This window comes from Rhipicephalus microplus, chromosome 6 (assembly GCF_043290135.1).
Source record: "Rhipicephalus microplus isolate Deutch F79 chromosome 6, USDA_Rmic, whole genome shotgun sequence".
Lineage (NCBI taxonomy): Eukaryota > Metazoa > Arthropoda > Arachnida > Ixodida > Ixodidae > Rhipicephalus > Rhipicephalus microplus.
This window is the reverse complement of record NC_134705.1, coordinates 58,085,699-58,107,717: the sequence shown is the minus strand read 5'-3', so window position 1 is coordinate 58,107,717 and position 22,019 is coordinate 58,085,699. Positions and strand designations below refer to the sequence as shown.

The 22,019-nt window shown below is 46.1% G+C and overlaps 1 protein-coding gene across 4 annotated transcripts in view; it reads left to right on the top strand.

The window, feature by feature from the left end:
• LOC142764777 (uncharacterized) overlaps window positions 1–22,019 on the top strand; it is a 135,451-nt gene that overhangs the window by 99,235 nt on the left and 14,197 nt on the right. For 3 of the 4 annotated variants that reach the window (XM_075865303.1, XM_075865302.1, XM_075865301.1), the window contains one exon: window positions 18,706–18,855. In XM_075865303.1, coding sequence (XP_075721418.1) covers window positions 18,706–18,855 — 150 coding nt within the window. Of the gene's footprint in view, window positions 1–18,705; window positions 18,856–22,019 lie in introns of those variants that run through there. The other variant, XM_075865304.1, reaches the window with a different exon arrangement.

The window sequence follows — 22,019 nt, the reverse complement described above, 5'->3', positions numbered from 1 at the left end:
CTCGACTGCCGTCGCATCCTCATGTCCACGCTGCCGCCTGCTTCCTGCAAGCTTGTCGGGCCATCTCTGTGTGCGCATTAGTTTTTTTTGTGCTCCTGGTCTCGCACCTCCACAGAAATGCGCCGCACGTCATCGTGTCTCTTCTACATTCTTTTCTTTCTTTCCCCCTTTTCTCGGGCCGCAACACCGGCTTGTAGCGCGGCGCCTCCAGACACGGCCTCCACCTTCACGCCGACCTCAGTGAAGTCCCGCTGGATGGACCGACAATCATCGGTATCCTTCTCACGACCTCGGTGATCATCAAGGTCGTTTCGAGAGATTTCGTCGAGCACCGCCGTGGACATTGCGGCATGCACGTTTTCGGGACCTTTGCCGGCGCACTCTGCGTCATCCACCAAAGCCATTCCATTTCACTGTTCTCCCACGTATCGTGACTTTCCGAGCTCGTTCGGGGTTGCGGCACCATCTTTGGTGGACGATGCGTCACCACAACACTTCTTGTCATCGCGAGGGGCCGCCTACACGGGTAGCTAAATGCCGATAAAACGAACGATGTACCGACACACGACGGGGACATGCCGCATCTCGTCAGGCGTCATTGACTCGTAGTAATACAGGCCATAGAGCATCTGAACTAGCCGATGCAACCAAAACCGGTCGCAAGTTCCGAAGCGGGGTATGTCCATGTAGGCCCGCTCAAGTTGAGAGAGCTGCTTGTGGCCGATATTACCTTCGAAGGGGCCGAAGTCGGAGCTGGTTGGAGCCGTCGGAAGAATGTCAAGGAGCAAACCTTGGAGCAGCGTTTTTATCACAGGGCTCGTTCTCCGTGGTCCATGGGTTAAAATCTTCCTGTTGGGCATCAAACGTAGGGGTGTCGAAGCTGAGGCTATTCAGAGCACCCCTGAGGGAAGAGGTGGGGACCGAAGAAAACCAAGAAAGCATACAGAAAAAAAATTGTGCTAAGTATGAAAAGACACAGTGATGGAACACCTAAACAGGTCGAGTGCAAGTTTTTCCTGACTAGAATAAACCAACTAGCTCCAGAAGACTTCTTGAAAGAAACCACGTTTACTGATCGGAACTCACGCTGCAACTGCTCCCGGACAGCGGCTGCCGCGTGCCACAAACGCACCCGTGATTCTCGTTTTCATATATTGTGAATCCCTAAATTGTGAGGAAACACAAGTGAACGAAAAGTAGAAGCAGGGACAGAGCCTGCGGCCTTCGAATAGTACGCCCGAAGCTCTACTAACTGAGCTACCATAGCGGGTATGCCACCCTCCCACTTTGTATAATATATAGCCTATGTGCATTTAAGTGGGGGAGAGTCAGTAAGGGCCGCCTGGGGCTATTATGACGAGTGCAGAACACTCTTTTCTGGCCTGTTGGCGGATCTTATCAAGGCCTTGCAGCTGACCTATTTCGCTTCATACATGATATGTGGGGTTTAACGTCTCAAAACCATCATATGATTATGAGAGACGCCGTATTGGAGGACTCCGCACATTTTGAACACCTAGGGTTCTTTAACGTGCGCCCAAATCTGAGCACACGGGCTTCCTACATTTTCGCTTCCACAGCTGGAATTTGATCCCGCGACCTGCGGGTCAGCAGACGAGTACCTTAGCCACTAGACTGCCGCGGCGGAGAATTTTTCGTCACGTACAACCTAAAAACACCAAGTCTGCCTGAACGAGACGCTCGATATGGAGGAATAAATGAGGTGTACGTTTAACGTCTCGTTTTCTTGTTCTATACAATAATATTGTCAACAGACAATAATGCTAAAGAAAGTGTAGGGGATATAGGGAATATAATACGTGACGCCAATAGGCAAAAAAGGGTGTCCCACACTCGCCATAATGGCACCAGGTGGCGCTGACTCACTCCCACACTTGAATGCACATTCATATCATAGAAAGTAAATGGCGAGATAACCGTAGATAGAGCATCGCACGCTTTATTCAGAGGTCTCAGGTTCGGTCTCTACCCACGGCAACTTATGTTTTTGTCCACTTTTCTTTCATTAAAATTACATTAAAATTACTTCTAATAGTATCCTGTAACTTTATTTGGCATCACTACCTATTAGTTTCTATACTAATGTATCTAACAAAGAAAACAAGACTTTGAAAGTACACTACTTTTCTTGATAGATAACAATGTGATTTTTGCTCTAAAGTAGGCTAAGAGAGCATGCGCAAAACTTGAGAAACACGGTGCTTATTTTTTTTCCCACGGGCGAAATGGTAGGTGCGAGCCGATATTTTGTGAGGCCAAGATTCTGTGTAGGAGCCGCAATAAATGAGCTCATGAACAGTGGGAGGCGTGCCATATCAATAAAAAAGGAAACGACTGTGCTAATGCCATTTTCATCTGCTTGTACAATAACGACATCAGGTTTTTGCTTTTGATATGGCATGCCCGTAGCCTGATAAATGGTGTCGCCTTGGTATGCGCGCGCAGCGACTGCCCACCATTGTGCTATATACCTCATTGCAGGCGTTGCATCAAAACAGTTGTTAGTAATGTGTCTCCTGTATCTGAGAGGAGCTCGTAATTTTTAGCGTGAAAATCACCCTGTTATGCGATCAGAAACTCGCTCAACAACAAGTTCTTATGAGAAGCAGCTCCCCAGAGCAGCTCGTTTCAAATTGTATTTCCTGAGAATAATCAGAATGATACATCGTGTATGGTTGCCTTTCAAACTAACTAGGAATTTTCGAATTTTAGATGTAGCGGACGGCTGTGCTCTGGCTGCAGTACAAGGAATGCAAAGGCAAGGTGCATCAGAAACGTATATATATTCGCTAAGCCATCTGCTGCATGGAAACGGCCTAAAATGTTTTAACACACAGACCCTTGGGCAATCCTCGTGCTTATCATCGAGTTACTCTGCTAAATGGGTTGTTTTCATGCTCCGAGAGTTCTATATAGGCAGCAAGTTCTCATAAACAGTTGCATTTCAAACATGTCGCTAAATTTTATAATATATAATTTATTCAACTATCAAGGACTGCAAGAATTCACATTATTTGACCTTTTATCCACTTTCTACGCACATGTCTTCTTTGTTCGCAGAGACACTGTAAGAGAGAACGCAGTTTAAATTGTGATATTCTTATAGCTTTTAGACAAGAGTCATTTATTCACTTACGTATTTACCTTTTACCTAATAACAAATACTACGCACCACATGTACGAACTCTATTCGAAGGAAAGAGAAGAAATTTAGGGTACTTGAGCTTCACGTTCAACAGTAGATTGCAAAGCAAAATCAGACCTCATGCGCATCGCCTTTGGAACTGCAAAGCGGAATTGGCTTCTGCGGTATGCCTCAACCGTGCCGTAAAAAAAGTTACAAGAACAAATATGGGCAAAACATTGGCTGTTACAAAGTAACATTTAATGCCTACTTTATGCACAGGTGTTATGTGGCCACTACGCTATAGTTATTGTTTTTCGTAAAAGGTGGTCCAGTGCATGGCAGTAGGTAACTTGCGAACATACGCAGCTGTCCACTTTGTTGATGGTTCTGCTGCTGCAGATAATAAATATCTCATAGCGCTTTGTAACAATCGTACCTTTCATACACGCACTCGTAGCTCGATTAACGTATTTTAACATATGGCACGATTATTCGCTTCTGCCACGCAGTTTAATGGGACTCCTTCCATGATATCATGTTTATATAGTGTTATTTTTCCGAACCAGGTTCTGCAAAGCTCGCGGGTTTGTAGTAGCAAACCTGCTCGTATGGAAAATGGCGTGGGTTCAATTTTCACTCAAACTCGCACATTTTCACTATCTGATTTGAATCTGACTCATTTTTTAGGTCACGGACAAGAACGGTGACTTTTCGCTCACAACCAACGATGCCAACACCAACGCAAGAAATTCTACAAACGAGCATTTATGGCTATCACGTGAAAACAGCTGTTGAAAGAAGAAACGCAAATCAATCCGCATTTGTACTCGCTAATTATAAGTAAGTAAAGAATCAAGTGGGAACAATAGGCAATCTGATGTAGGTAAAGGCTGAATAACAATGCGGTGCTGTAATGTGTATGCAGTAAATTTTGCTGATTTGGCAAAACTTTATTGTTGTCTTGCAGGACACGCTTAGGGCGTAGCGGGCATCTGCCACGTAGGGACCGAAAAAGAGTACCATGCTTCCACATGGTGGGCCGGCTAGACGGCCCATTGCTGGCCACCGAGCTTCTGAGGAACCTGTCCCGCTTGTTTGAGGTAGCGGGGAGGAGTGTTTCTACACTTTCAGAGCATGTGTGCGAGCGTCGCCGCGTGTCTACATGAGGGGCACGTGTCACTGGCGTACGCTTTGGGATAGTAAACGTGAAGCTTGGCAAGGTTTGGGTACGTGTGCTTGTATTCGGAGTAGAGTTAGCGCTTGCAGTCTGTAAAGTTTGGAATGGGGTTGGTCAATGTGGCGTTCAAGGTAAAACTGCTTTGTGATGTCATTGTACGTTATGGGTGCATATCGATTGGTGTGTAACTCAGCGAGATGGGGTTGCCCTGTTGCGGCGCGGTCGGTAAGGGAGTGCGCGGCTCCATGGGCGATTGCGTAGAGGTATGATGGGGCACCCGACACCCAGCCGAGATGGGTGGGGATCCAGATGACAGTGTGTTGCTTCAGGGCACTCGGATCCGCGCTGCCGAGCATGCGTAAAGCCTGGTCCGAGATGACGCCACAATCGAAGGCTTTGATGACCGGTATGAGTCGCTGTAGATGACTTTCCGTTTGATGTCGAGCACACGTAGTTGCTATAGCTACTTTCGCCGCTACTTCAGGGTTTCGGGTGAGGATTGTGGCGAAGTTAAGAATCCGTGGTGCGGATGGCACCCTTGACCGCGGCGAAAGCTTGGTTGTTGCAATAAGGTGTGGCGTCCATGAATGAGACGTCATCAGCTTCCATGTGTACGCGCTTGGAAATGGTGGTCACACGCGTGGCACAGCTGTCTCTGTTGTATTCGGGGTGTAAATCTCGCGGAAGGGCAATGAACGTGGTAAGGTCGTGGTAGTGAACGTGATAAGATCGCGTAGTCAACTCTCGGGATCTCTGGCTGTCGAGGACAAGAAGTCGAGCTCGTGCAGAATATGGCAGCCCGCCTTGGTAGTTATGAGTCGGGTCAATTGCACTCGTTCTCGAGCCTTGGCGATCTCTTCTAGCATGTTGTGTACACTAAGCTCGAAAAGTTTGTGCGTTGAAGTGGTGATAGGGAGGTCGAAGGCTCGTTTCACCACCGTGCAAATAAGGGCATTGAGTGGATCACGCTCAGCACGCAGCCATTTCTGTATAGCGGCATTGCAGATAAAGTGGCACAAAGAAAACGCGTGTACGAGACGCAGCAGGTTGTCTTCTTTTAGGCCATGTTGCCGGTTGGCCACTCAATAAGTATGAGTCGTATGACGTTCTCAGTATGAGCTTCTGTACTGTTTGGGAGGTGGTTCCACGGGGCTCGATGATCATGCGAAGGACCCTCATGGTGTCGACCCCCGGGACTCTATGACCATCTCTGGTGTGGACGGTAATGTTGCGTTCCGTCAGAGGTTTCCACCTATTGGTTTTAGCACGCCGGCATTTCGGCAAATATATAAATAGCTCCGAATTTGCGGGTGAGCACCTGAGACTGGTGTGTTCAAAGTAGGGCTCGGCGGTTTTGATGGCCTCCTGCATGGTGGACTCAATGAAGCCATCTGACTCTGTGGTTACATCATACGGTTACATCGTCTGCATAGATAGTGTGGTTTAGCCTGTCGATTTGCGAAAGTCGTTCGGAAGCCCGGTCATCAGGAGGTTGAAGAGCATCGGCTAGAGCATGGATCCCTGAGGGGTGCCCCACTGTCCGAGCTTCACTTCTTCCGATACCAGGTCTCCCACGCACAGGACGGCTCTGCGTTGAGTGAGGAAAGAGCGGACAAAGTTGTAGAACCAATGCCCCATGCTGAGGTCTGCGATTTCTTTCAAGTATAACGAGTGCGTTATGGTACTGAATGCCTCTTTTGAATGGAGGAGAAGTATTTCCTGAGTGTCCCGAGTGTATCCTCGATCTAGAATGTGATGCTTTAGGAGCAACATGGCGTCTTGAGTGGATAGTCCTGCTTGGAAGTCAATTATGTGGCGCGGGAGGCAGTTGTTATCTTCGAGGTATCAATCAACCCTTTTGAGGAAGACGTGCTCAGCCACCTTGTCCAGGCACAATGTGAGCGACATGGGGCGTATGTGATCTCGGCTCGGAACCTTTAGCTGGTTGCAAATGAGAATCGTGTGAGCGAGTTTTGAGGCATCGGGTATCTCACTCTTTTTCCACATTTCTTTGATGGTGTCGGTAAGATAAGTGACAGAGGGATCGTTTAGGTTGCCTAGGAGCTTGTAGGTGATGCTGTCGGGGCCAGGGGCGGAGCGGCCATCGAGCTAGTGAAGAGCTCGGGGTACCTCTCCGATGAAAAAGTTGGTGCCTAAGCTGGGATTGTCGCTACCAGAGGAATTGGGGTGAGGGGTCACAGAGCCAATTTAAGCAGGAGATGTTTCTCGACGAGCTACTTGACGACGTCCTTCGGTAGTACGGTGCGTTTAGCTTGATGAAGTCTATTCACGATCAAAAGACGCTGAATCGCGCGGGTGTTAGTTTTATCGAGGTGGTGTTTGAGTAAGCTACACATTTGGCCATTACGGACTTGACCGCCAATCGAGTTACAAACCTTGTCCCACTGCTGTTTGGAAACGACGTGGCAGAGATCCATCATGTTCTTGTTCACCTGAGATATGTGTTTGCACAACCTTCAATTAGGGCGCTGGCCCTTTCAGCGGATCAGCAGATGATTTGGCCGCAACTAGGTAGGTGAGACCGCTGTCCGTCTTCTAGGTTGGTAGGTCCATACTGCTGGTTTTTGTTGCCTTGTTGACGTCGGCTTTGAGTTGGCTGTCTACGTCCCGAGACTTGGCGTGGTATAGGGAGGGGGTCGTTCTGTGCGGGTCTTACGAGGGAGGTCCCAGTCAACCCACGTGTAACGACTTCATCTTCCTGCTAACTGTAGGGAGTTGTACAACGAATATGAAGTGGTCACTACCGAGATTTACCGCGAGGTTGGACCAGCGGACGTCGGCAATATTATTGACGAAGCAAAGATCCGGCGTAGCGTCTCTTTGTCTGGACGTACCGGTGCGAGTGGGAAAGGCCTTGTTCATAATGAAAACAAGGTCCATGTCATTTGGTTTTCGCCAAAGCTTCTTACCATTGGGGGTGTCGTACGCGTAGCGCCAGATGTGATGCGTGGTGTTAAAATCACCCGCAATCACAGGAGCGCTAGTCAAGAAGTTTTGAAAAATGGCGGCCAAGCCCTACTCAACTGTCATGTTGCAGTGCTCGTGACTGAACGCTGTGAGCAATAGAAGCTCATCGCACTCTGTGCTACTTCGCGTCCCTATTTCCTGAAAGTGGTGATCAAGCTTGTCGCGGTATTCCAGAGCAAGACGAACGCACCAACGCCGCTAGCGTAGGTATTTGTACTTTCTGCTCTTCATGCATTACAAGACGGCGACCTGCCATAAAAGTAATCAGTATTGCTTCTTCTTGCTTCCGGCGTACGAAAATCATCAAAGTCTAGACTCTCGGATAATGTAGTGGCTTTTGCGAGCCACGGTGACAACCGAGTGACAGCCCATCGCTCCCGCAGAGGTCCCGTGGTAGATGTCATATTCTGTGACGCAGGTCGCGTCCAGTGCGAACGACACTGCGTTTCGGTGGCAGAGAAATTCCAGCCGCTGTAAAAAGCGGACGCTTCTGTGTGAACTAGGGTTAAACTAGATGACTGCCGCATAAAATAGAAACCAGCTGCCACACCCTTTCCCTCCTTTTTTTAGATTAGTGCCGGTCGCTAGCGTCACCTTTGGTGGACGGTGTAACCAGTCGATTTACATCGCCTCAGAAATGGCCATGTATTATTGGACATCTCGAATAATTATCGGCTGGTGCGCCGCTATAGGCCACAAGATGGAAAAGGAGGGAAGAATTTTATTGAGAGTCCGGCGGGTAGATGGGGTGGGCGATTTGACCCATATAGGTTATGGTCAGGAGTCCTTGAATTCTGGCGCCTTCCTCGGCCCGCTGGACGGCCCACATTTGGTCTTCGAGGACGGAGCTGAGCATTGCGGCTTCCCAGCGCGCGCGAAGGCTGTCAGCAAAGGCCACATACTTGTTATGAGTACTAATTCCTCTACATTCCCATAACATATGCTACAGAGTGGCTCTGGAGTCACAACGCTTGAGCCTGTCTGTTTTGTATATAACAGGATATATAATGTGCAATAGTGCAAGATTCGAATACGTCCCAGTTTGTAACTGCCGCCATTCGACAGGCTGTCCTTTTGTAAATTTTGGGTGAGGGGGCGGAAATATGCCCCTCTGTAATCTATAATGTTTTGTAATTTTACTGTATCTGGTCATTATGTCTTCCCACTCCCACTCGTCTGCCGCGCCGTAATCACCGGAGGAGGCTGGGGTGGCACTTGAGAGGGCAGCTCGGTCATGAGCCTGGTTGTTGCTGTCCCCCGCGATGGCATGAGCAGGTGTCCATATAATGTATGTATTTCTGGGGCTTGTTCGACACCCTCCTTGTAGAATACGTAGTGCCTCCGGGGAGATGCGGCAGTCGGCAAAGTTTCTCACTGCCGTTTGAGAGTCACTGACTATCACGGTTACGTTTGTCTGAGCTACTGCGAGCGCTATGACTACCTCTTCCGTTGTCTCGGTACTTGTGGTGCGTATCGTCGCGTATGTCGTACAGCGTTTGTTGCTATCGATTATGGCTGCGGTAAACCCCCGTCTGCGCTTGTATCGAGCAGCGTCTACGAAAACGGCGTCCTTGTCATTACCGAACTTTTTTTGTATTTGTTTTGCTCTTGTCTCTCGTCTTCTCGTCTGGCCTTATTGTGTTTGGGGTGCATGTTTTTTGGCAAGGGAGGTATCATCATTGTTTCCCTGGTCTCTTTTGGGATGTCCACCTTGATGCCGTGTTGTGTGTGATACGTTATGCCTAGTTGCTCTAGAATATGTCTTCCTGCTCGTGTCTTAGAAAGACGTTCATATTGCGCCGTACGCTGCGCCTCAATGAGCTCATCAATGGTATTGTGCAGGCCTAGCTGTAACATTCTGTCGGTGCTTGTGCTAATCGGTAGCCCTATAGCTAGTTTGAATATTTTTCAAATGAGGCAGTCTAACTTGATCTTTTCCGAGACTTGCCATTTTAAGTACAGCGCTACGTATACTATTCTGCTTATCACAAATACCTGTATTAACCTTATCGGGTTTTCCTCCCTCATGCCACTGTGCTTAGTTGCTATCCTTTTTATGAGTCTCATTATTTGGGCTACAGTTGCATCCAAGCACCTGAGGATTTCTCCATTGTTGCCCTTGGCTTCGATGAGCAGACCAAGTACCCTAATCCTGTAGACTATGGGTATGGTTTTTCCATCGGCTGTTCTTGACTGTATTTCTGATCTATGAGCGATATCTTGCAGGCAATTGCCTGGTTTGTGACCTCTACGAGTAGGTCTGTACAGCAACAGCTCCGATTTTTCCGCATAGCATGCTAGCCCAGTGCCTTCCAGATACTGCTCGACCGTTTTGACTGCTGGTTGAAGCGTTTCCTCTATTTGACCATCACTACCACTTCTCAGCCAAAGGGTGATGTCGTCGCATATATTGTAAGATTCAGTTCTTTCGAGTGCTTGGAGTTTGGTTCGCAGCCCAATTAGAGCCAGATTGAATAACATAGGTGATAATACCGAGCCTTACGGCGTACCTGCACGGCCCATCTCAATTTCTTCCGAAACTAGGCCCCCTATCATGATCTTTGCCTTCATTCCCGTCAGAAAATTGCGCACGGAATTGTACGCCCGTTGTCCCAGATCTAGATCATTTACCCTTTTTAGCACCGTGCATGGGTTACATTATCAAAGGCCTTCCTGAGGTATAACCCTAGAATGGCCTTTGTCGCTGTTCCTGGATTATCTATAATCTAATGTTTTAACTGTAGCATTGCGTCTTGCGTTAAGAGGTTCCTCCTGAGCCCTATCATTGTGGGTGGAAGCGCATCCTGGTCCTTGAGATAGCTAGTTATCCTCTCCAGAATTACGTGCTCCATGAGTTTGCCCACGCAAGATGTGAGAGATATAGGTCTAAAGTCCGCAATCTGCAGTCGCTTGCCTGGCTTGAATATTAACACGATTTTTGCCGTCTTCCGTTGTTGTAGAATATGTTCTGCCTTCCATGATTTGTTAATGAATTCAGTACACTTAGTCATGGACTCGTCATCCAAATTGCGTAGCGTTTTGTTAGTTATGCCATCTGGTCCAGGTGCTGATCTAGTATTGAGTTTTTTCAAGACGGCTCTCGCTTCTGCCTCCCCGATCTCGTTGTCTAAATCATCATTTGCCAGCCCTGTGTAATCAGGGTGTGTAACGGGAAGCGCTTCAGAGATGTATGTTTTCTTGATTTCATTCAAGAGATCCTGCTCTGCACCTTGATATCTTTGTATTCACCGATTGATATTGTGCCTTTCTGCCAACGTGTTTCCGACCGGGTTTAACAAATGTCTAAGGATGATCCGCGTTTTCGCCATGCCTAGTTGGTTGTCCATGTCATAGCACTTTTCCACCCGCTGTTGTCTGCGCAGCTGCTGGGCCTATTGCTCTATATCCCTGTTCAATTCAGCGATCCTTCTACGAAGTGTGCGGTTGTGCCTTTGGTTTTTCCACCTCCATTGTAAACCTTCCTTAGCTTCCCACATGTGGAGAAGCTGATTGTCTAGATACTCTAGCTGCGCCTCCGGTGGCACCATTTGCGTAGCGGCCTCCACGTCCCGTTTTAACTTTTCGGTCCATTTCTCAATACTCTGTATAGTTTCGTCGGGCTCCTCTCTGATGTTCCGGAACTTGACCCAATCGACAAGTTTAAGTTGCCTGCCTTTTGCCTTACGTGGCCCTGCCCTCACCGTTATTTCAAGTATAAAATGATCGCTTCCCAAGTCATGATGCGTAATGGTCCACTGCGTGTCCAGCATGTTTTTGGTGAACGTCAAATCTGGCGTGGTATCCGCGCAAACGCTAGTACCTGCTCCTGTAGAAATGGACGGATCGGTCACGAGTGTCAGGCCCCCCTCCTGTGCATCCAACCACAAGTTCCTGCTTTTCTGGGTTTCAATCCTGTATCCCTTATGCACCTTGTGGGGTGTTGAAATCTCCTCAAATCACTAGCGCCCGGATACCCGTTATAGCAAGGTTTTTTTGAAACAGCGTGCGGAATTTGTGCTTTCTGCATTTAGGACTGCTGTAAATATTCCATACAAAAAGAGTGTCCTCTGTTTTCCGCGTAAGTATGAGTTTGAGGAGAATGTGAATTATTGCCTTAATTTCCGTGTCACGTTGCGCCACCGCATGATTTCGCTTAACCAACGCTGCTAATACTTTGTCTTCCCATCAGCACTTCCGAATGACTTATATCCCGACAATTTGGCCAGCCCATACGTTTCTTGCACCATTATAACATCCTGGGTGCTGGTGTCTTTAGGATGTTGTTGGAAAATGTATCATTTTCGATTATATCCTCGACAATTCCATTGCCAAGTCGTGTAGCTATTTTGTCTGTCCATGGCGGTGTTACAGGCTCTCCGATTCCTCGGTGGGCACTGAGGTCCTAGCGTACGGTTTGAAAGACGTCTTAACCGGGCCTCCGCCACTTGACTGCGATCCCCATATTGCTAGCTTGGCGTCGAAATGAGCCACCATTTGCGGCACTTTCTGCAATATCGTCTTGCGTAGCTCCTTGATTTCGGCCTCAATGTTTGCCTCAAATCTAACTTCTTGTTGTTCGAGTTTAGTTTGCAATTTTCTTTCAATTTGTTCCATTTTGGCTTCTATGGTGTTTGCGAATTCCTCTTGTCTTTCTTGTGGCGTCGCCACTGCTTTGGGTTTCTTTACCGCGCTTTTATTCGTAGCGTTCTCAGGTTTACGTTTAATGGGGGTGAGGGCTGCTACCTCTTCGTTCATTGCTGCGCCTTTTTCCTCCGTTAGAGCTTGTGAGGTTTCCTCGTTCCGTGTAACGCTTCCGTTTTTCAGAAAATCATTTTCTTCCCTGAGTTTTCTAATCTCATTCATAAATGCAATATTGTTCTGCCTAATATGCGCTAATTCCTTCTCAAGTGCCTTAATCCAACATTGAAGAGCAGCCTCTGCCCCCACGCGCACCCCGGAAGCTACAACAGCTCAGCTCACCTGGAAGGGTCCCGCGGTGCAACGGACGCTGCTCCGTCCTTTTGGGCTTTGGGATCCTCCTCCCTCCTGTGGTCGGGGAGAGCCAGTATTGCCGGTCTTGGGTCTAGACGTCAATCTGGACCTTGATATGGACCTTGATCTGGATCTCGACATAGATTTGGTAGTAGTAAACGTAGAGCGGTTTTTGTCTTGTGGTTGAAGCTTGGTGAAGACTTCTAGTCCGGATGCGTCCCGTGTCCAATGTTCCTATCGTTGACCTGAGTCAACCCATCTTTGCCTGTGAAGTGCTTTTGCTTCCGTCTCGTGGTAAATCGCTTCTTCTTCTTCTCGTCAGGCTCGTTCCCAGCGGCGTCGTTTCACCAGGTACAGTACCTTGAACCTGGCATTGCAATGGCGATCTGCCGTCGGGTGGTTTTGCCACACAGCTGGCACATGACATCGCACTCGTGGTCCTGCGGTGGGTTCTCAGCCCCGCAACCTCTGCACATCTTGCTATTCAGGCTCGGGCAGACGTCAGCTCTGTGACCAAGGCGTCCACACTGGTAGCACACGTCTATTTTCTTGCAGTATAGTGAGCACTTGACCAGTGCTCTTCCGTAGCTCATATAACTTGGAACACGATGCCCATCAAGGAGGACGATGACGTTCGTCGTGTTTCCCATCCTCTTGGCCATGAGGACTGTAGAATTTTTCGGGGTTACCAGCATTTCCACGATCTCTCTTGGAGACACGTCCTGCGTTACTCCTCGGATCACCCCTTTAGATGTATCTTCCGCAGCTGACTCGCACGCATTGGCTTCGAATTCCTTGTCCCTAGTCTTCAGTTGAGCGATGGTTCTGTATTTTTCGAGGCGCTCCTCTGATTGTGTGCTGACCACTAGAATGTTCTGTTTATAGTTGGCACATAATGTGTCTTCTTCCGATCCATTCCTGGGAACTCTAGCGGCGTTGGTGACACAGGATTCTAGACGATTGATCCTGTAGTCAGTGACCCTGAAGCCATTAGGTGGGCGCACAGTTATCTTGTAATCTTCATTCGGCAGACGGGGCATCCTGCTCGCACCCACAATTTGTCTTGCTCTCTGTCCCTTCCTACACCTATTACTGACCGCGTTCTCGCTTGAGAAGTGCGTTTCTTGGTCTGTGGCTTCATGCGTTGTGTTTTCTTTGTTGGCTCGTCCTCTTCTGTTCACAAGGCGCCAACCTACTTCGTTCTCATACTCTTGTTGCGTGATATCCTCGTTATCCACGCTCATAGTAGCCATCCTGTGGAATTAACCCGAGAAGACACCGCCTTGAGAGGCTCAAGATGCCAGCGTCCGTGGGCTAGGCCAAGCGCATTATATATTGTAGCAGGAGGCAACGGCGTCGTGCGTTCATCGGCGTTACAGAAAAGTGGTCGATGTGCCGAAACGTAACCGTCCACCTACTTGAGAGCAGTCTCCCGGGGTTACGTAGAACTTCCACTTTCTTCACTGTAAGAAGGCGTCCATCAATTTTTCGATTTCACGCTGAGAATAGCTCAGAATCTGTGGAGCCGACGCGACATGCGTGTCTGCACTCCGTGGCCCCCTGGCGGTCTTCCTCCCTATAGGCCACAAGCAAAAAAAAAAACGCTATGATGATGGATAGATGGATCTGGCTGTGCCCTTTAGATCGGGTGGTGGCTCATGCCACCTAGCCATAAAGTTAAGTACTAACACTGTGTGTTAAGGGATTGAATTTCACTCACGCCTCGATTGTAGCCACCAATCAGTTAGCCTCCTCTTGGTTATTTCTACCCATTTAAAGTTTATTTTGCCTTCACTGTCACTAAACCCCAATGCTTTGCAAACTTCAGCGCCATTATCTTGGACAATAGGGTGGAACCTTTTACACAACATTATTTAGTGTTCAGCCATTTCCTCCTCCTCTCCACAGGCACCACATACCGTGGCTGCGCCTTCGTGTATTGTTCGGTACGTCTTAATCCGCAATACTCCCGTTCTAGCCTCGAAGAGCAGAGTACTACCCCGAGAATTATCGGGGATCTTTTCCCTCGAAATTTCCTGCTTGAAAGTTTGGTAGGTCTTCAGTGATGATTTCGTCAGCATTCTCATCTTCCACATGTCCCTCTCTGTTTCCTTCACTTTCTTCTTAACCGATGTTTCTTTTTGGCTTGGTATTCTGCCGGTGTGTAAATTTTTGCTTGACAAGTTCCGAGTTTGTTTCCGCCATTTATTATTGACATTCTTCATGTGCAAGTAACTGAAAACTTTCCTAGCCCAACGCTCCTGCCCAATTTTTCTCAATCGCGCTTCAAATTCTATCTTGCTGCTAGCTTCCCTGCACTCAAACGATGTCCCTCCCATGTCTTCCTGCACCCCCTGATTTGGGGTATTCCCGAGTGCTCCCACAGCAAGTCTACCTATGCCACGTTGTTTAATTTTCAATCTTGCTTGAACTTCATAATTCATGAACAAGAATTGTAGTTCCACCGTGTTCAATTTTTAATTGCAGCTGCATTCCTGGTACCCTTAGTCATTACGTACCTTTCGTGCTTCCTTATATACTCAGCTCCGTTATTAATCCATACGCCCAAGTATTTGCACATATCCCCTATTTCTAGCCTGTCTTCCTGTATCATACGCTCACTGCCTTGGTTATCATTCAAAATCGTTATTGCCGATTTTCCCTGGTGAACATCAAATTTAACCTATCTCTCTCGTTACCACAGACGTCTATCAATCCCTGCAGATTTTCCTTGTGGTCGGCTAATAATACTATATCACCTGCATACATCAATTCTAGTAATGACTGTTCAGTGTGTTTTTCTTGCTTGGCAAAAGAGAGGCTGAATTCGAGTCGACCCCCCTCTGTTTTTGCTTCTCGGCCCTGGAGATACAGCATAAATCACATAGGTGACAAGGCAAATCACTGTCGAAGCCCGCGTTGTATATCTAGTGGTTCAGATACCTGTTCTCATTTGATACCTACATTGTTACTTTTATAGATATCCTTTAGAAGTTTAGTTATTTCATCTTTCACATCTAGTGTGTCCAGTCATCCCCAAAGTCTTGTTGAATCCCACTATCGTAAGCTCCCGCGGTATCTAGAAATGCCAGCAACAGGGGCTTCTGTTCTTTTCCCGCTATTTCAATACACTGCATCAATGAAAACAGATTGTCCTCCAACTTCCTTCGTTTACGGAACCCATTTTGTAGTTCTCTGATGAATGGATGGATGGATGGATGGATGGATGGATGGATGGATGGATGGATGGATGGATGGATATGGCTGTACTCTTTAGATCGGGCGTTGGCTAGCGCCACCAAGCCGCAATACTTATTGAACCAAAAACTAGATTTATTTTTTCCTATAAATAGTGAGGTTAAGGATTCGTATTTTGCAGTGAAGGGTTTCATTTTCACTCGTGCCTTGACTTTAGCCACCAATCAGATAACCTCTTTCTAGTTAATTCTACTCACCTTAAGTCTATTTCGCCCTCCCTGTCCCTAAACCCCCGTGTTTTGAAAAACTCTGCGCCATCATCCTGAAATATAGGGTGAAGCCCTTTACAAAACATTATCAAGTGTTCGGCAGTTTCTTCTTCCTCTCCACATGCACTGCATACCATGTCTACTTCTTCGTATTTGGCTTGATATGTCTTGGTTCACAATACTCCCGTCCTGGCCTCAAGCAGTAGAGAACTACACCCAGTATTATCATACATCCTTTACTTGGCAATTTCCTGCTTAAAAGTTCGATAGATTTCTAGTGCGGACTTCTTAATCATGCCAATTCTACACATATTGGTCTCAGCTGCCTTCACCTTCTTCTTAACCGATAAATCATTTTGGTTTGGCCCCCTGCTGTTTTCTAAGTATTTACCAGTCAATTTTCTGGTTCGCTTCCTTCATTTTGTATCGACATTCTTCATGTACAAGTAGCTGAATACCTTCCTAGCCCAACGCTCCTCCCCCATTTCTCTCAATTACTTCTCAAATTTTATCTTGCTGCTAGCTTCCCTGCCCTCAAATGATGTCCACCCCATATCACCTTGTACTCCCTGATTTGGTGTATTCCCGTGAGCTCCTAGGACAAGCCGACCTATTCCACGTTGCTTAATTTATAATCTTGCTTGAACTTTTGATCTCATGCACAAGACCGCATTGCCGAACGTCAGATCAGAAACTATGAACCCTTTTCAAATTCCTCTCAAAACATCATACCTATTGTAATTCCACAGTGCCCTGTTTTTCATTACCGCTGCATTCCTGTTACCTTTAGTCGTCACGTATGTTTCATGTTCCCTTAGGTACTCGGTCCCATTGCTTATCCATGCGCCCAGATATTTGTATTTATCTGTTATATCTAGCGCGACCTCCTGTATTCTAAGCTCACTACCTTCATTATCAGAAAAATCATCACTGCAGATTTTTCCTTACTGAATCTAAAATGTAACCTATCTCCCTCACTACCGGATATGTTCATCAATCTCTGAAAATCTTCCTTGTTGTTGGCCATTAGCACTATATAATCTGCGTACATTAATGCTGGTAGTGCCTGATCAATGAGTTTTTCTTGTTGGACTAAAGAGAGGTTGAAGCCAAGTCCACTTCCCTCTAATTTGGCCTCTAATCGTTGTAGGTACATCATGAATAACAAGGGTGACAGGGGACACCCCTGCCTAAGTCCCCGTTTCACCTCTGTGGGCTTGGACACATGTTTTTCCCACTTTATACCTACCTTGCTACTTTTATAGATTTCCTTCAAAAGATTAGTGACTCCATCTTCCACACCCAGTGTGTCTAGTATTCCCCACAAGTCCTCTTGGACCATGCTCTCGTACGCTTCCTTGATATCCAAAAATGCTAGCCACAGGGGTCTGTGTTCATTTTCTGATATTTCGATGCACTGTGTCAAAGAGAACAGATTGTTTTCCATCCTCCTGTGTTTCCGAAACCCATTCTACAGCTCCCCTAGCACCCCCTCATCCTCTATCCATGCCTGCAGTCTTTCCTTTATAATCTGCATCGCCAGCCTGTAGGCCACTGGTGTCACTGTTATAGGACGGTAGTTGTTAATGTCAGCTTTGTCCCCCTTTCATTTATAGATCATGCTCATCCCGCTCATCATAGTGTTGTTCACTAGCGCTCCCGCTCAGCGTTTGCTGAAAACTGAAGGCAGGGCAACTCCGCTGGGAACACACGCAATTCATCAGGCATCCTAATAAAGGAGGCGTTGGCTCTTTTCAAGCGCAATTTCCCTGACCGTAGTTTCAGGCACAGCTGCAAAGTATGCTTCTGCGTGTGGTTTGTGAACGATTTAACGAAAATCGCCAAGATTTAACCCTTTGAGGCACTACGTACACAATTCTGTACATCGCTTGTTTTTGCTATAAGCATCAAGTAGAGGCCATGAAAGAGCAAGATACGTCCTACTTTGCGTTAATTGAACCTCCTTCATAATAAGAGTATCTTCGTTGAACCTATTTTGCAGTGTACTGGTACATGTGGTCACTTTTCTGAAGGCACTACAACGTTAGACGAGCCTTGCGACGTGCCGTTTCCTGCGAGCCAATGTGAAAAAAATAATTTTTCTTTTTGCTCAACATGGATATCACCAAAAAAATTTGCACGATATTCCTAACCTGATATTTTATTATATTCATGCAAAAAGTGAGCATTTATGACTTTGAGGGTAAGGAGATGTTTTTTAGAACCTAATTAGAATGAGTTGCTGTAACACTTATAAATTCAGTAATTTTCTCATCACCCTTGTTGCGATAGAATAATGAGTGTCTTGAAGAACCGTAGTAGCGATTTGACACTTTTGATTGATATGTGGGGTTTAACTTCCCAAAACCACGGTATGAAGATGAGAGACGCCATAGTGGAGGGCTGCGGAAATTTGGCCACCTTGGATTCTTTAACGTGCGTCCAAATATCAGCACATGGGCCTACAACATTTCAGCCTCCATCGAAAATTCAGGTTTTGACATTTTTACATACAGTTCTTTATAGGTGGCGTCTGAAAGGGTTCAAGTGAACGGTCTTAAACCAACGCCATTGTTGTGCTACAGCGGGAGTGTGCCGGCAATGATGGTCACATGGAGTACTTATTTTTCTCTACATGTAAAACAAAGTCTGCAAGCCAATACCGTATTAAACCAATAAAACCGCAGTGTTACAGTATACACAACACACAAGTGCGGTCATTCATTTGCATGTTCCACTTGCAAACGTAGGAATATTCATGGTTCTTGAGTGATGCCGTGGTATTTTTTTCGTTAACGTGGTGAGTCTTGTGTGGTATATTTGTGCTTCATAAGTCCTTGCTTTTTTTGCACTCTCTACCTCAAAGATTCACAATCTGCTGATTCTATTTTATCAAGGAATAACTGTATTTTAATACGTCAACATTTCTCCAGGACAAACTGTGCCGATGACCGGAAGTTCTTCAACTGCCTTCTAAGAGCAAATACGCCTACAGCGATTAAAGTTGGACGCCTATATTTTGATGGCCTGAAGATCAGCTGCTTCAAACTTTTTGACCCCGAAAAGTGCACCGACTTTTGTCCGTAAGAACATCTTTTTCATATTGTGTTCACAAGTGTTCCTGGTGCTTACAGCTGTTGCATGAGGTTTTTACGAGCGCTAACGTGTTTACGTTTTTAGTTTTTCGCAGGAACTATATTGTAACAAAATGCACGAGTCCTCCAAACGCAGAAGACAGTATTCACTAAATGCACCGTAATTTTTTCCCAATCTATGGGTTAATATAACTACGAGCGACCGTGAAATACAACCACCTAATAAAACTCGTCCGCACAGTAACCCCTCTGAACATATAAAATGGAACATCTGTTAGCACATAACCGATTACCAGCTGATGTCACTATAAAAGTTCGCTATGGTAAAGAAAATTTGGCAGATCCCACGCACCTTAGAAATCAATGTTATGCGAGGCATGTCGAAAGAAAGTAATAGTATTGTTTTTTATTGAGAAAAATATTACGAACTGACTAAATGTATCCGCGAACGTTGTACACACAGATATATGTTGAACAGCCGTGCCTATTATATAACGAGTTCTTAAAATTGCCTAATGATGGGAATGGCAATGTGGGTATTAGCAACACCAGAAGTGGTAACTTCATATGCAGCACTCGTGCTCGCGAAGATGGCACCGCGAACCCTGTTACGTAAATAGACACAAGTGTATGATGCTTGACTACATTTGTTGTTAAGCCCACGTGAAGGCTGCATCATAGGAGTGCATGCGTAGTGTTCATAAAACTGGACAGCCAGAACTGCTACTACAACTGACCCGATCACTAACGTTAGGGTCTATTAGAAAAGTAGCTTTGTGGTGGAATACTTGATTGCCACAAAGAATGCTTGGGTCGGATTCCAGCTGGGACCATCAAATTTATTCTTAGTTGTTGTCGGGTAAATCCTGTTAATGGCAGCTTTTTCTCAACATTGTCGCTATAAATTACCAATCTCGGTTCTGGCTTTTCTTGGGTATACATATCAGCCATATTTTTTCAAAATGTGCTAAATGGAGAAGCCGAAACTAGGCTACATTTCCCGGGAACGTAAAGCACGCTTAAGTAAGTATCTTCCACTTCCTGGACAGGTATATACGAAATGGGGCAATTCCTTATTGTAACGAGAACACGAAAAGCCACTTTCTAATGAAAAAGGAGCCAAGCATTCCGACTGTTTCAATCGAACTGAGCCACATTAATTAAACGAGATTTGCGCCAACAATCCTGACCAAAACAATTAATAGGGTCTCACCCAAAATGTTGCGTTTGTGGAATTTAGCGAAACGTTGGAACGTTACGGAATGTTCCGGAATATGTGGAAGGTTGCGTAGTACTTCATTTCGAAGCTGGAGGAAAGCGTCTCGTGTTGAGAGTTTGTGGTGGAAACCATGCATGTAAGTAGACAAAAAAACCTGACCCTGAAGATAGTGCGCTAGGCACTTGAGGATGACTTTCTGCAAGAGCTTGCCGAGGCAGGATTTCAGGTCAAAGGAAGCCAAGTCGGCACTCGTAATCGCGCATTAGACGCTACTACAAAATTTGATGCCAAGGGGATGTACCAGTAAGTTGGTACATGTGGAATTTTCGAACAATGTTGAGAAACGTGAAACGTCAAGAAGGAGCACGACAAGACAGGCTCGCACTTACAATTGATCAAAAGAATGCTTGAAAAGTAAACTTATACCCACAGGAAACCAACTTGCTCGAGCTTGAAGCAAGTATGTGGTATATGAAACAAAGTCTTAACGGGTTATCAAAGTGACCAGAAAGAAGGCGTAATTTACAATTTTAAATTTGTGTGCTCACTTTTATATTTAAACTGAATATGAATGACAAGTGACAGACAGTAAAGTCAAGGAAAGTATAGCGAATGTCATTAAAATAATTGCAATGTAAGTGTGAATTTTCCACCGATCTGATTAAACCTGCTAGCATTGAATAACGCGTGCGATGCTGTGCCCCTGAGCTACGGTGGTGGTCATCCCGCTGTGCACTTTGTAGCGTGATTAGAACGCGGGAGTGTTAATCAAAGCTACCTGCTACCATTTCAGTGAGGGCGGAACATTGGTCAGTCAGTGCCCCATGCTGCCGTATTTCTTTTGCGTGGAGCATGCCTGCATCGATCAGCTCTAGTTCTTCCAAGGCTGCTTCATGCCATATCCCACACATCCTATAGTTTTCTTGGCACCACTGTTTTTAAATACTTATTAGTATGGTGTCTTGAAATGTGATTTCTTTAGTAGTCAGGTGTGCTGACCTGTTACTGATGCAATTTTCAAACTGACGCTATTTTCTACCTTTCTTAATGCAGAAGCTTTCCAAAACTTTCCATCACCTATGCTTCACCAAACGTAAGGTTGTTATGTTGTAAAGCACAGGGTTGCACCCAAGCTTCCTGCAATCACTTGGCAGATGAGCACCTTCATTAGTGGGCAGGAAGGCCTTGCGCTTTCTGAGGTTGTCTGACACCATTCATTTTGGCCAGTGTATATTTTGCTCACACAATGGAGCCATAGTGTACAGCACATGAGTAGTGAAAGGCGCACAGTTTGAGACATCATGCGTGCCGAACGTGGCCATTTTCGGCGCATTCCGACCGATGCGACTGCATGTACCAATCATGCAGCCGCATCAATCGTCCTATGCTGAGCCGAGAAAACCATCCGCATGCCATAATTTATAACCACCTTTTTGATATTGTGCGACAACCTATGCACGCATGGCATAACAGCAAAGTTGCGTTGGTTCCGCAAATATGCAGAGGCGTTAACTGCATCCGCCCTGCGTGACATTTCCTGCTCCTTAAACAGCGTTTGGGAACCACTCGCGTAACATAGCCCGAGTACCCACACGACGCTAGTGCACTTACTTGGTGTTCTACGCTTGCCTGTGTCGCGTGAAAGCAGCTTTTATATGCTAAGCACATCTTATACAACGCATGCGGTTTTGAGCGTATCATCTATCTATCTATCTATCTATCTATCTATCTATCTATCTATCTATCTATCTATCTATCTATCTATCTATCTATCTATCTATCTATCTATCTATCTATCTATCTATCTATCTATCTATCTATCTATCTATCTATCTATCTATCTATCTATCTATCTATCTATCTATCTATCTATCTATCTATCTATCTATCTATCTATCTATCTATCTATCTATCTATCTATCTATCTATCTGT